Source organism: Xiphias gladius, chromosome 10 (assembly GCF_016859285.1).
Source record: "Xiphias gladius isolate SHS-SW01 ecotype Sanya breed wild chromosome 10, ASM1685928v1, whole genome shotgun sequence".
Lineage (NCBI taxonomy): Eukaryota > Metazoa > Chordata > Actinopteri > Istiophoriformes > Xiphiidae > Xiphias > Xiphias gladius.
The window spans coordinates 22570671-22586349 of NC_053409.1; the positions used below are offsets into that span (position 1 = coordinate 22570671).

The window sequence follows — 15679 nt, forward strand, 5'->3', positions numbered from 1 at the left end:
GAATACAAAACAGCTGAGACAACTGTCTAAATAACAGTAGAAAAAAACCCAGAGAGCCGATATATCCTCAGAGGTTGTAGATGCACCTGTATCGCGTTTGACCTGTCCTCCATCTTGTCTTTAAGTGTTGTGTATTTGTGGGACCGAATAGACAAGCGGAGATTTTTTGTCACGGCAGCAGAACTTTGACGCTCAAACAGACGATGTTCGTGTAAAGACAGAGATTAGAGCAAATGTGACAAACACGCTTACAGAGAACAAATCATCTCTTGGGCAAACCATCACGTCTGTGTTGTATTTAAGTTTTACGTGTCATCAAGCAAACTCAGCTTTTACTCACTTGGCTGTCATCATCTGGTAAATTTAATCATGTTGCAATGCGAGAAAAACTATGGCCTATAAACTCTATATGTATACGTGCACGTCTGTGCAGTGAGGCTGAACTCGTTGGTTTTCAGGTTTGGCCGTCAGCCTCTCTGAGAGTATCCTAATGAGCCTCTGGCACAACTCAGTTCAACCACTGCCACGTAGTTTAGTGGAAATGTTCCAAACGCTGCCCCTGACCGGTTTAACACCAGTTATTTTGTCCATAAAATAACAGAGACAGGGGGACGAATTCCAATTTTAATTCATTTTAGATATAGTGTGACGGGTTGAGGCAATGAAACATCAAGATGTGGCATTTAAGTATTAACGTTAAACATAAACACAGTATGAAACACCCATAACACATGACCACATTAAACAGAGCGTAAACATTTTAATACACTTATTTAGTTTTTTTAATGTCTGAGGTTACAGCTCTTGTACAGGTCTTCGCCAAAATAAACCATCTGCAAATACTACATCTGTCAGGGGTTTTGGAATGAAACGTGTGTCCGTTTTTTTCTGCGGGAGTTGCCAATATAGGAGGCAAATTAAAAATTTCTGTTTCACACCTGAAGCTAAAGATTCTGAAAAGTCTAACACATAAAGTTTTGGTTGAAGATGTCCTGGCAGAATCAGCCATAACCTACACGGCACGAGAAGCGGCTGCCTTCCGATGTGCAGATAAACAGTTAGAGAGCTCGGCGACTTCTCACCCACACTATCAGGAAACGTAGTTTCTTTATATTAGTCATCTCTTTCTCAGAGAAATTGCAACTGTAGCAGTGCATCTGCACTTTGTAGCCGAATCACATGAGCCTAAAACCTAAGTCTATCATGTGGAGAAGTCATGTGATTTCCACTGCTTGTTCTGGGAATTAACTCCATCCACATTGTCCTTTGTTTGGATGGACAGTAAGATATTCTAACTGAGTGAGCTTGTGCAGAGAGAGCACAGCTTGTGCACAGCTTTGGGAACCAAAAGCAAGTGAAAGCAGTGAAACACTGACAACAGATGGATGATGGCATGAAACATGAATGCACATGCAGGTACAACAACATCCAGATATGTCACAGATCTTCTGTAAACTTGGGGATCTGGAAATACTAGGAGAGCTTTATATAGGATTTTGTGTTAAACCTTCTTCTTCTCTTTTGCCTGGACTAAGTACAGTTGAAATTTAAGGATGTACCATTTTGATCGTGCTTCATTATTCCCTCGTCTTCAGCCATTCAAAATCAAATCACAAAAAAAATATGAGAAAAGAAATTGTTTGCATAAAACATGTTTGTCCAGTGTGTGAAATTATGAAACAGGTTCAGGAAATAACATCGATAATTGTGGCTTCAGTTTTCAGCATTTTGTGAAACATAACACGTCTGTTATAAATGCACCCTCCACAACTACATTACACCAGTGCTTCCCAACATTTTTTGCTTGTGATGTGTCGTCTTGTAACCCCTTTGCAAAAGATGGCCTTAGCAAGGACATGAACTGTGAACAGTTTAACCAAAGAGTGATTTTCCTTCTCAGACCGTCTCCTGTTAGGGATCCTTAGAGGCCCAAAGAGGTGAAAGTATCCAGTATTTCAACTAAAAGGGGAAAAAGTAGAGAAGAGTTAGATGAAATAAACAGAAATATGTCTTTTTTTCTTTCTTACACCTTTAATCATCTTGTGATCCCTCAGATTTATCTGGGGACCCCAGCACCCAGCTTGCAAACTATTGTAATAGAGAATGTTGTAATAAAGATGTATTGTTCCCACCAAAAACTAGAGAAAACTGAAAAATACACTTGATTTTATGTTAGAGAAGTATATATTGTATTTCTTATACCTTTAATAATCTTGTCACCCCTTAGATTTCAATTTAGGAACGCTGCAAAAGAATAACACAAATTTATTACTCCTAACTTGAAAAAACATGTGTAATGTTCTTTTATGGTATTATATGTCTACTTTTAATTGATTTTTCTTGACTATGTTTGCAAAAATGGCAACTAAGAAAGTTTAAGTTGCACCATGTTGCCTAAAAAAAAACAATGCATCTTATGAGTATTATTATATTACATTTATTTTGAAACCGAGAATACCTGAACCTGATTGGTTCGTTTCGATATGACGTGTTCACGGGAAATGGCCACGCAGCCCAGCGGAATCATAACACAGCATTTGAAGTCTCTTTAACCATCCTGGCGTCGTGTCATGTTAGCTGTTTAATTTCGCCTTTTCCACGGCGGCTGTTTCAAACTATCTCTGACAAGCGGGAGTTAGAGAAAAACTGAAAAATAAAAAAGAGAGACATTTTGCGTGCAGTGCTATGAAAACATGTTGCTGGTCGCCTCAGAGGCTAACCGCAGGCAGCATCTAGCTAGCAAATGGCTGTTCGGCTCTGCTGTCTGTCACTGTGCGAAGTAAGTGAAACTGGGTCACTTCATACACGATATCAACTCAGAAAGCTTGTGACTGTGATGCCTTGATGCACCGTCTGCCCCCTGCGCTGCTCCGGCTTTAGTCGATGGCTAAAGTGGGACACTAAAGCGGGGAATACACGGCTAAACGACGGCCTGCTTGCTCAGACAGGAGTCCCGCGGTGCTCTGTGAGACGCCTAAATTGTGTGTGTGTGTTTTATTTTATTGTTTTTTTTGTTTCAGATGACAAGAAGACGAGCAAAAATAGCACTGATGCCGCTGGAAACCGGTGTCCTGTACGATTAGCCAACAGCATGTGACACAGGAGCGCTAAGCTCGCCAAAAAGTTGGTTTGATTCAAGATGCCTCGTCTGGAAGAGCTGGCCAACGTCGCCCTCAGGGTGCCGAGCATAATGGTGCTGGACCTGCTCTATAAATGTGATATTGAAAGTTTAACAGAGCACCTCAAGGCCAAAAACGAAGACATGCTCTTCAAATACAAATATGTCATCTGGAACATGTACTACCTTGGTAAGTAGGCACATGGTCCCGTGAGAAGACTTTCGGCAACAGTGGGTGCAAAAAGATATATCGATAAATCAAAATTAAGTTAAGTCCGATCAGGTACAAGACGGTACACAGTGAGTAGAGAACAAATGTAAATAAAACACCATATGAAAAGGAGCCAGACTGAACTGGTGTGGTGGGCCACCCTTCTTCAAAGAGCTACCGACCCCAGAAAGTGTCGGAAAGTGGTCTCGGTTTCACTGGAGAGAGTTACTTGCCCAGGATGTTTGGAATTCTGTTTGAGATGAGTTTCCAGCTCTTACATTGCAAGGAAATACATCCTGAAAGAAAACAAGAGAAAAGAAAAGAAAAGGATTTGTATTCTACTGCGTTTTCAGCCTCTTTATAAGAAATGGTTGTCCTTAAAATGTTGAAAACGGATTTTAAAATGTTAGCTGTCTGCAACTTCTGAATATGATCTGAAGATGTTTTGGTCATGACTCTAAAAAATTTTAGTGTTTTCGGCAGAGTAGGGTTTTTTTTTTTAAACACAACTTCACCTACTTCCAGGATACATAGAGAAGGAAAAAAAGTCTGAAAGAGAGAACTCCACCAACACTTGTAGTATAAAGAAAAACTTTATCGTGAGACTGTCTAGAAAAGTGCTCGAGTTTTGACCTCTTGATTTTAGTCTTTTTGCAGCTAAGTCAGCCTGATACGAAAAGTCGAAGCATTGTCGAAATGTGTTATAGATGTTCAAATCTGGGGACAGGGGTTGGATGTGAATCTACCTTGTGTGATCTTTCCACGTTTCACTCTTGGCTTCATCAGACACACCAAAAAACATAACCTGAGTGGTCTCCTTCGCCTTCCAGGTCATCTGATAAACGTGGTGGTGTTGGTTTTGCCATTAAGACACATTGTGACGCTCTACCTCCATATCCTCGCTGCCCTTCTCCTATACATGGGGCATCAGATTTCCAAGTGAGATATCCTCCTCCTACTACTACTACTACACTTCCTATTTTTATTGTAACATGATCGTTTTCTTTCCTGACGAAGCCTGACTGCAATCACAGTGCCTCCCCGTCTGTGTATTTTCTATTCTTGAGCCTGATATATATTTTTAAGAGACAGTTTACTGTATCCTTTGTTGAGGACACTGTTGTTTAACGCTCACTTTCTTGTAAATTTGTCTTGTAACGTGAGAAAATCGTGTGAGTAGGCATCAGGCTTAGTAATATTAAAAAAATGACCAAACCTGACTTGTTTGTGCATAAATAAATGAATCACTAAACTCGTCAAAATAAGAAAAACAAATTTACTAATTAACAATGCAAAAAAAAAAAAAGAACAGAACAAGAAATAATTCCATAATAAATGTAAATTATATTTTTTACTCTCACCTCAGGAAGTATTAGACTTTAGAATGATATTATTTTCCTATTCATTTATCTATGCATTTAATACACACATCAATCTATTTATTTATTCATTTCTAAAATTAGTTGAGTGTTTCATTTATTTATTTATTCATTTCATTTCATTAATTTTTTTCTGTTCGTTTTGCAGGGACTATGTTCGTGAAGAGCTGCAGTATGGTTATGAGGGAGCAGTGTACCGTGATTCTCTGTCCTTCAACAGATTTGTCTCTGCAATGACCAGTGAGTCACTTATATGTAAATACACAGTGTTAAGGCTCATTTAGGGTTTATATTCACGGACTCTTTTTGTTTGGCATTTTTCTAAAAAAATGCCCTGTGAAGTTTGCATTTCACGGGGCTTCGCTGTTAAGAACACATCAGCGGGTCCCATCTCTGGACTGGTTGACATGTCTCTTCATTACAAAAATACGGGCACTGTATTCCCATGTAAGGCCCGGCTCACGGGAGATAGTGTTTACAACGTAGTCAGAGACGTATATCAGTTGGAAAATAATTGAGGTAAATACTCATAAATACAGTCTGCAGTTGTGATCCCACCATCTGGCTCAGGTTTTTTTTTAGGAGGGGTAGTAAGTAGACTAAGATGTGCAACCGTGGTAATTTACCTCTCTGCGCAGGTCAGATTATTCTCAGCACGCTGTGTGCCTTCCTGATGAAGACCAGGAAGGTGTGGTTGTTCTCCGCTCACATGCTCCCCCTGCTGGCCAGACTCTGCGCTGCTCCTCACGCCACGCTGCTAACTGTCAACACTCTCTCCATGGGACTGACCGGGTCGGGCATCGCCATGTTCCTCCTCTCAAATCTGTTCGTGCCATATCGCCTGGCAAGGGCTGCCTATTCGGAGCTGCTTCGGGTGGAGGTACTCGCATTCTGAAATCCTTTTTTATACTAAAAATGATAATAATAAATCTGCATCAGTCGACAGTTATTAAGTTATTATTAAGTTTTAGTGTAGCATTACTGAGGATTGTTTGTTAATTTTTCCATTTTATCAATACCCATTTTTTACTTAGAAATATTCCCTTTCCTCTTACTACACTTGTGGAAATATCTGCAGGTTTATTCAATAATAAAATAAATAAAAACTCAGTTTAAGTACGGGTATCGTAGATTTTGTGGCTTTACAAGTGGCAATAAATCAAAGTTTGATTTCATGCAGGTTTGTGTTACATTGTTTTTATGTTTATTTTATTACTCAAAAAAAAATTTTTTTCACATTTTGACAAGATTTCTGTGTTTTAGCACATAGGATGTTTATTTATTTGTAATGCAACACGACCCACAATATCTCCGTCACGCTTGATTAAAAACATGCCGTGTGCTCACACGTCTCTACCTCTTACTTACTGTTTTTACGTCACCGGTTTCTCGTCTTCCAGGTGATCGAGCTGTACAGACTTCTGGCCGTGGGGATCTCCCTCTGGAACCAGTTTGCCGTTCCAGCGCTCTTCAGTGTCTTCTGGTTTGTTCTGTTCATCGTCCAGCTGTGCTCAGACACCATGTCCGGGAACGCCGCCTCAGCAGCGCATCAGGGAATCATGTTCTTCCTGCTCACAAGGTGCGGTGTGTTTGGGATGCACACAGTTCCTCAGTGTATGTTTGTACCATACATTTTACATGTTGGGTTTTTTTTTAAATAAATTGATGTATTTGCAGTGTCTCTGAATGTTGTGCCACACCGTACTCTCTTCTGGGCCTGACCTTCGTGGTGTCCTATCTGGCTCTCGGACTGCTCAACCTATGCAAGTTCTACCTGGGAGGTTACGCAGCTGTTCAGAATGAGAACGTCATGCACAGGTGAAATGTTTTCAAATGTATCACCATTAATTACAGCCCCTTCAAGTATATGTGCGTGTGTTTGCTGGTTTCTTCGATGTTTGCGTCGCATTATCTTTATCTAGAGAGCCGACGTGGGGAATGTTAATGTGACTATAGCATCTTTCTGATGGTTTTAGTTACCACTCACCGGGGGGGTGGCAGCAAACACTGTAGGTGATTTCCAAGGACAAATTACTTCAAGACAAATTACTGGAAACTTCCCTCCCTTAATGCACTTTGAAAACACTCTGGTCATTACTTTTCATCACGTTTTCTATTTATCTTTTTACTTTTAATATTTATCTGTATTGGCAGGTGTGCGTATGCATGTGTGTGCGTGAGTGTCCGCGAACGTGAGAAGTGTAAAATGAACCGTTTTAAGAGCTGCAGCGCTAAATTTTGTTTCACGACAGTGTGCAATAACAATAAAGGCGTTCTATTCTACTCTATTGTCAGACTTACTGTCATTGTAATCGTTAGGGTGGCAACTAACAATTATTTCCATTATTGCTGATTATTTTATTGATTAAGCAATTAATTCTTTGGTTAATGAATTTTCCTAAATCCCATCTTCAAATTGTTTGTTCTGTCCAACTGTCCACAACTCAAAGATATTCAATCCTGTCCACAGCCGAAATTACCAACTGTACTTAACAAGTGGAACGTGACGGTGCTGTAACCCCGTGTTACCTCCGCCCTGTTGAGACTTACCCTCAATTCTTTATCTTCTTGTCCTCAGGGGTGTGACCGAGGGCGTCACTCTGCTCCTGCTCGCCCTCCAGACAGGCCTGTTAGATATGCAGGCCCTGCAGCGCACCTTCCTCCTCAGCATCATCCTCTTCATCGTGGTGACTTCAACCCTGCAGTCAATGATCGAAATCACAGATCCAATCATTCTAGCTTTGGGTGCGTCCCGCAACAGGTAAGGGCAACAAGAGGAAATGTCATTTCGTTTTATGAGGTGGAAGTAAATGATCTTGAGTCGTAAAGTGACACGTTGAAGTGCAGAAATGTTTTCTAAGGTTCTCTGAGGATTTTGCCTTGTTCCCTTCAGTGTGTGTTTCATTCATCCATGTTTCTTCTGTGCGTCTAGGAGTCTGTGGAAACACTTCCGCGGCCTCAGCATGTGTCTGCTTCTGCTGATTTTCCCAGTGTATATGGCTTATAAAATCTCCCAGTTCTTCCACATGGACTTCTGGCTCCTCATACTGGTGTCTAGCTGCATGCTGACTTCCCTCCAGGTAGGAGGAGTGACTTTGTATGTTTGTCATGTGAAATGTGGAAGTATGGAAGACGGATTATTCTTTGAAAGACACGTTTAAAGATTTAAAATTAGAAAAATGAAGTGGTTGAATAATATGATTTTATGTAGAAATATGGAATCTATTAAAACACAGTTCAAATAACTGATTAACCAGAAACTGAAATATATAGCCAATTTATTTACATGCTTGACTGACATTTTCTATTTTGACATTAATCTAAAACATCAGTTAATTTGACTTAAATTAAATTATTATTTGATTGACCAGAAAATTAATCATAGATGATTTTGATAATTGAATAATCGATGTAATCACTTTATTTCCACTTTCGTTGGTTTAGAGCTCTGATGAGTCCCTGGTTTTCTTTGTCTTATCTGATTTATAAACTGAATATTTTTGCATTTGGGAATGTGTTTTGAATAAAACAAGCGATTTGAATGCGTCCTCTTGGACCTTAGCAGGCACATTTCTCTATTTTCAGACATTTTTAGGCCAACAGGTTAGTCGATTAATGGGAAACATAATGGTGACCCCCGGTGGTCATATCCAAAAAGATACTGAGAAAACTGGTGCAGACTATGTGGGGTTGCAAAATATTGTCTCATTTTTCTAAACACACAAATTTGCGCCATAAGAATAATGTGAACAATATTGTAATCACATAAAAAAATCTACATATCGGTGTTTATTGGGATTCCTCTTACTCCCCCATTTATCTTCCTGGGGTCCATATAAAAATAAAATGCATATAGTCAAGAGTTACAGCATTAACATCGCATCCAACAATAAAATTACACCAAAACCATACGTATACAAAATATTAGAACAATTGAAACAATTTAAATCGACTGACAGGAAAAACAAACCAACATTAACAATCTCAGTGCATCTAAACATTCATATTGCCAAAAAAAAAAAAATTTAAAGTGAACCAACTTTACTTCTTTTTTAAGAACCTCTCTGCTTCTTAAACCCTTTTGTTGTAGAGTCTTCCGGTACAAATCCTGGCCGACTGTTCCAGTGAGATATGGCTCTATACAGTACATTACTGTTAGTTTGTTTATTTTTCCCATAACATTGGTCTTTGTTTGGAGAAGTGTAACGTGACCCACTCTCCACCTGCCTTGTTTGATAAGTAGAGAAAACTTTGACAAAACGATTCAATTTCTTCATTAATGATAAGAATGAGGGAACCTCGTCTGAACGTATCCTCAGCTGTCATCCATGTGAGATCAGCGGTATGTAGTCTTAATATTTAAGAAAGAATCCTTTAATTAAAGAATGCAATTCGCATCATTTCGTCTGTACTGTTGACTGTTTTTTAATGTTCTAAGTAATAAATATCTTTATCTGATAATAAACTAAATGCATGGAGGGAAGACTAAAGCAGATTCGAAACTGGAGGACTGAGACTCCGCTCACACTGAGGCTCGTACTCAGTCAGTTAGTCCCCGACTCAGCCTAGACGCTTAATGCAAACGTGCGGCATGTCCCTCCAGTTAGATGAAGTCAGTATAGTAGAGGGCTTCCAGATTTTTGCACCAAATGTACCGAGGTGAAGGGGTCATTGTTTAATCGTGTGTAGCGATGCAGGAAGATACGACACCTTTGGGAGGAGGTAAGAAACACAGTAGAATCGAGTATTTAAAAATTCATTCCAGTGCATCCTTTCTATCTGGGTTGTACCCACAAGATCATAATTTTATTAAAGAAGAACAAAGAATAATAATTATTTGCTTTCTGCATGCCAGAAGATTAATTGCATTGTTTGGGGAAAAAGACCAACAGGCCGTGTATCAAATTACAGGCTAGGCAGATGCTATTAACGCTTCCTTTAGAAAAGGTTACTGGTTTACGAAAAGGGAAATAGGATGTCTGAAAAGGTTTGGGGACAATTTATTGCCTTTGTAAAGTGTATGGATTTGATAGATCGTAGATGATGAAGAAGATGAGTGAGGATGTTTTGGATGAGCTCTCACTGCTCATGAGACAGTATTTCTGTGTTGTGTAATGAAATATTATTGGGTAGTTTTTATCTTTTTATCCTTTTATCCTCCCTCTCACAGGAAAGCCCCGATCACATTCACACAGTTACACACATTCACACCTGGGGAGGGGCAAGAGCGGCTTTTTTCACTTTTCCCACCCAGATTTAATCCTGCTTTAAATCCATTTAAATAATGTTGTGTTAGGAATTATTGACGTATGAAAATAATGTTTGGTGTCTAAGAAACAACTTATTCTTTGTGTTTAAATTTTTTTGTTTGTGCTTAAGCGCCATAGTACGCATGCCTTGGGTGACAAAGCATCGATTTTTGTTCTTTTTTTTTTGTACGTTTGTATGTGCACAAGGCAAAAAATTAATAAACATATTGTTAAAAAATAAAAATATTTAAAGATTCTTATTGTATTTTCCAGGTTACAGGCACTATGCTCATCTACTCCCTCTTCATGGTAGAGCTGTTTTGCAGCAACCCGATCGAGAGCCTGGACGAAGTGATCTACTGGGTGAACGCCGTCAGCAGGGTGCTGGAGTTCGTGGTGGCGCTCTGCGTGGTGGCTTACGGCACCTGGGAGTCGCTGTTTGGGGAATGGAGCTGGATGGGCGCCTCCGTCATTATCATCCACTCTTACTTCAACGTTTGGCTCAGAGGTCAGTCTGGCTGGAGGAGCTTCCTGCTCAGACAGGAAGCGGCCAAGAAGATCAACTCCCTCCCCAGAGCCACGGCTCAGCAGCTGCAGCAACACAACGACGTCTGCTCCATCTGCTTCCAGGTCAGTCACGCTGTCATGGGCAGGTTGTCGGAGTGCTTGTAGAGTTAATCCATAGCTGGGAATAGTTAACAAATTATAAAACTATTGTAATTGTAGCGCAGACCTCCAGGACCTGGCCTCAAACCTGTGCATTTTTGTTTTATTTGCGCATAACCTTACACACGAGCATTAAATCACATAACAGAAGTAAAACAGATGCAGAAAAAGAGAAAGTAAACTAATATATAAAATATGATTTAAAAAGATACATATAAATACAAAGAAAATATATGATAATGAAAGACAGAAAATAAACAGAAGAATTCACCATCAATCAGCTGACAATATATTTGAAAAAAAAAAAAAAAGAATTCAAGTCTCTCACCCTCTGACTTCAGACCAGTCACAGTGTCGTAGTTATATCATCCATGTTTGATTTCTTTTTGAATCTGAACAAATCAGCTCTGTTGTTTTAGCTGTTTAACCACAAACGGCTGACAAGTACAAAAAAACTCACTTACTGAATGTGTCATAATGCCAAGTTTTCTCCCTGTTGGTTAGAATCTTCTAACTTGCTTGCTGCTGTTTTCAGAAGTTATCACACGGAGGTTTAATTTGTGACAAAACAGAGATAGCATCTAAATTAAAATCGACATGGCCACTGTTGTGACATGCTCAGATGTTTTAGCTTTTTCTTCATCGGAAATGTATGGAACGGTTAAGATGGGAGTGAGTGTGTACTGAGAGGACAGGCAAGGCTTTCTGTTTGAAAGATAGCCACAGTCCACCTCTATATCATACAACCAGCGCTGGGTTACACATGTAGTTGAAACTGGAATATGAGGGTCACAAGCCAAAAATGCTGGGAACCACATCTCTAAATATCAATCACTGTGAAGACACAAATGATCGTACCCAAAATATCATCACAATGTCAGCAGTGAGGTACTGAATTAAAAATATAGTGATACATGATATCGCCCATCTCTGCATGCACGTTGCAGACACATGACATATACCACTGCGTATATTTAATACTTAACATTGTGTTTACCCTTTAAAAACACGTTGTTCCAGTTCTTCCAGTTCAGCCCCACCTCTTCATTCACAGGTCAGGGACAAATCTTTGGCTTTCAGCCACGGTTTTTGTTAAAGCCAGCTAAAATAGTCTTTTCCTGTCCTTGACAATGATGTATAGTTTTTTTTTTTTTTTTTGTCAAGGAAGCAGCTACAAAAAAACTGTAATAAAATAACAGAGAACAGTTACAGGTAGAATGTTTGCTGGTCGATGAGCTTTGCAGTGGCCTTTTTTAAGACAAGACTTCATTGATCTCTGAGGTGAAATTCACATTACACTAGCACAGAGACAGGCTGAGAGGTAAGGAAACAGATAAAGAACGCTCGTACTGAGAAAAATAAAAAAAAGAAGAGGAGATTGATTGAGAGAGGTGACATTAAAACGGAGATTCACTATACAAACATTACGATACCTTAGACTACACAAGTGATTTGTGTAAACATTTGTGCAAAAGAAAAAAATAGTGCATGTCCAGCAGCCATGATGTGTGAACTATATATACTATGTAATATAAGTATGTAGATATAGGTATGAATAATAAGCACAATATGATATACACAATAATAAAATAAAATATATAATTATATGTATAATATGTCCAGTATATGTAATATAAACACACTATACAGTAATAATGCAATACAATGAATTATGTATAACAGATATCAAAGAGATACTATAATACAACATGTAATAACATAAAAATAATAATATTGTTATATTGTGTTATGTGTAACATAATGTAATGTTAAATAGATTAGTACTATACAGGGTACCTGCAGGCCATAGAGGCATGTAAGAGCCTTCATCAACTATATACTTAATCATCATTTTTGCTTGACTTCGGCAGCAACATTATTTCTAAAAGGTTTCTGTATGTGAAGTGCGCTGAGTAAATAATTCTAGGCCATACTGTCTTTCATATGATTGAACTGGTACGACCGTCAAAAGGGTATTAAATTGCATTCTATGTGTTTATGAAAAAGGTGTCGAAAAGGTCCATAGTATTCATATTACTGGTAATATACAGTGGGGACAAGGTGCAGGTGTACTGTTGTAGAGTGCTTGTTGCAGCGTGCAACATAAAGCCAGGTACTGGTCCGCAGGCATTGTTGTCAAGTCAGATATGTCTCTTTTCACAGGAAATGAGCTCTGCTGTGATCACATACTGTAGACATTTCTTCCACGGCAACTGCCTCCGCAAGTGGCTGTATGTGCAGGAGACCTGCCCCATGTGCCACCAAACGGTCAGACCCTCCCCACCAGGTCAGAGTGAGGCTTCGGGTGATGCCCCAGCAGAGAGAGACGCAGGACCAGATCTGACTGAACAAGAGGGAAATCACAACCCAGACAACAGGGCATCCCAAGAGGCGCAGCGCGACGATGTGTCTCCTGATCCCACCGAGCAGCAGGAGGAGAGGGAAAGCCCTGAGGATGGAGCCTGTGGGACTGAGGCTAAAGGCAAGCCAGCTGAACCTCGTAGAAACGCCGCTCAAGGTCTTCGTTTCAGCTCCAGCGGAGACTTTGTTGGATTTGTCAACCCAGTGTCGAGCGGCTCCTCAGGGGAGCTTTCTAGTTCCCACGTGCTGCTGGGTAAAGCCTCTCTTCCTAACATGCACAGCCCAGGTGAGGAGAGTGGCAAGGACTCGCCACCGCCATCGACTCCTAATGATGTGAATGAGAATGCAATGGAGGGTAGCCGTGACTCTCACGGAGCAGGGCTCGAGGAAGGTGCTACTTTCTGTAAACACGACAGCTGTGATGGGACGCCTAACTCACAGAACATCCCTGATTCACCAGAATCAAAAAATGCTGATAAAAATCAAGAGGCTGTCTCATGTGGTATGGGCCAAGCACTTGTCAAATCACGTAGTGAAAACTCAGAACTCTTAGACTGCGTTGACGTTCCTCAGTGTCGTAAAGGTAATGGTATATATTCAGACTTGGACCTGGACAGGCTCAGAGAGGCTGAACCTGTCCCACGGATCCCCCGGCTGTCCTCCTCGGACGCCGCTTTCTCTTGCACAAGCACACACAACAGTGACTGACTGCCCTGCATCAGTGCCTTGAAGGGTGTAAAAGGGTACAAAAGGGTAAAAAAGGGTGACCCTCCATAAGGGGGAATTAAACACGTTTGCCTTCTCTCCGTGAACCAATAGAAAAAAATATTGTATCTTTTACCAGACAGTGTAATGAATGTGCTTCAGTTTAGCAATTAACATGCATCTGGATTGAGTATGGAAACTAAATCGTCTTGGATTTAAATGACACCTTTATTGTACAACTGTAAATTGTTTAAAAAAAAAAAAAGATTATAATTGATAGAAAAATCATGTGTAACAATAGAGCAATTATCTTGCGTCAATATTTACCAAATTCTAGCAGGTTATAAGTAAAAATGTAAACTAAGAGAAATTGAGTGGCATTTCATTTCATTTCATTTCATTTCATTTTTCTCTCCAGTGTCCTGGTAGTTCTTGTGTAGAGCGTTCTTGTGCACGCAGTGTGGCAAAAGGAAAAGCTTCAGAAATTCAGCAGTGGACTCAGCCTTTTGTACGTCAAAGGTTGTCCCTCCCCCCAGTTAAAGTACAGCTGTGAATGTGTAGATTTTTTTTTTTTTTCCTTTATTTTTTTTCTGTATTGTTTATTTTAATAAAATCATGACTGGTGCACACGGAGGCTGACACTGTGTGCCAGATTTGTGAAGTCTAAACAGAAGATTACTTCTGTAGCGTTCAGCCAGAACTGTCCAGATTCAATTTTTTGGTCGACATGTCGATTTGGAGATAATAAAGTATTCTATAGCACTGTAGAATTTCGTTATCATCCACAGTAAAGTGTCATGATCATCATAAAATGTTAGAAATAGCATTTCCCTAGTATATGTTGTAGTTGTTGTCGGCTGTCTCTTGCTGGAACACTTAAATGGGATGCGGACATTGTTTTCATTGCTGAGCTTTTCTCAAAACAGCTCTTTGCAAAAACACCTTTTTTTTTTTTTAAACTTGTGTTCTATTGTTGATCGGTCAAACTTTTTAGGTAATGTCCTCCAAAACACAAGCCAGCAGTGTGCAGAGGAATTTCTTTTAAACATATTTGCCGATGTTCAATTTTGTAGGGTCTCTCCTGAAATAATGGGAAGAAAAATTCCAAATTTAGGTTCATCAAACATGAAATTAAGTTAAACAAAAAGGACGAAACCCTCTGTCAACCTAGAGTCATGAGACTGAAACTGAAATATTTACAAATAATGTGACGCATGTTCCTCTCACTCTCTGTACATTGTGTACGTTATTCCTTTGCTGGGATGTTACATTGCTCCGGGTTTACTGTGTAGTAATGGAATTAAAACTAAACCAACTAATTTAGGAACATAAATCATCATGCAAGTACAATATCAGCTGAACAGGCTACACTCCCCATCCCTAAAAAATGCAAGTGCTCCCATACGCTGAATATTTTTGACTTTTAGCATGTGAAATATTGTAAGAGAGTTTAAGTTGAAGGGCTGAAAGGGACTGAAGTGTCAGTTGAAGTTTAAGCATTAAGTGTAAAAGCCAAAAAGGCCTCCAGATCAGTTAATAAAGCAGGACCCACCCGAATGCCCTTATCATCTGTTGATATTTTGGTTTGGTAATGCAAATTCCCACACTCCCAGCAAAAGTTACAAATAATGAAATAGACAAGGGCTGCTTCATTGTTGATGAATCATTTTGACGGTTGAATATCATAGACTAGTCATCACAGTTTCATGAACCCGTAGGTATTCACTTGTTTCACCAGGGCAACAGTTCAAAACCCAAAGACACTCAGTTTACAATCATTCAAGACAAAGGAATGCAGAAAATCTTCACATTTGAGAAGCTAGAAGAAGCTTCACAGAAGCTAGAATCAGCAAATGTTTGGCATTTTTTCTTGACAAAGGACTCAAACAATTGATTTGACTGAATAGTTGGCAATCATTTTTTTTTTTTTTTTAACTAGTTGATTAATCAACTGATTGTTGCAGCTCTAAATAGCATGAATGATGGCTCT

At 39.5% G+C, this 15679-nt stretch overlaps 1 protein-coding gene across 1 annotated transcript; it reads left to right on the forward strand.

Moving 5' to 3' along the window:
* The first annotated feature begins 2463 nt into the window (after window positions 1–2463).
* zmp:0000000662 (RING finger protein 145) lies at window positions 2464–14443 on the forward strand. The gene is made up of 11 exons (XM_040137898.1): window positions 2464–2779; window positions 3021–3308; window positions 4160–4268; window positions 4857–4948; window positions 5347–5588; window positions 6109–6287; window positions 6386–6526; window positions 7287–7469; window positions 7641–7788; window positions 10231–10587; window positions 12787–14443. Exons 2-11 carry the CDS (start codon window positions 3140–3142, stop codon window positions 13690–13692), a joined length of 2526 nt encoding a protein of 841 aa, XP_039993832.1. The 5' UTR covers window positions 2464–2779; window positions 3021–3139; the 3' UTR covers window positions 13693–14443.
* Window positions 14444–15679: the final 1236 nt, after the last annotated feature.

Coding starts and splice junctions, on each gene's coding strand:
- zmp:0000000662 (XM_040137898.1), top strand. CDS start 3,140: ATGCCTCGTCTGGAAGAGCTGGCCAACGTCGCCCTCAGGGTGCCGAGC. Junction 7,470..7,640: donor TTGGGTGCGTCCCGCAACAG/GTAAGGGCAACA, acceptor CTGTGCGTCTAG/GAGTCTGTGGAAACACTTCC. Junction 7,789..10,230: donor GCATGCTGACTTCCCTCCAG/GTAGGAGGAGTG, acceptor TGTATTTTCCAG/GTTACAGGCACTATGCTCAT.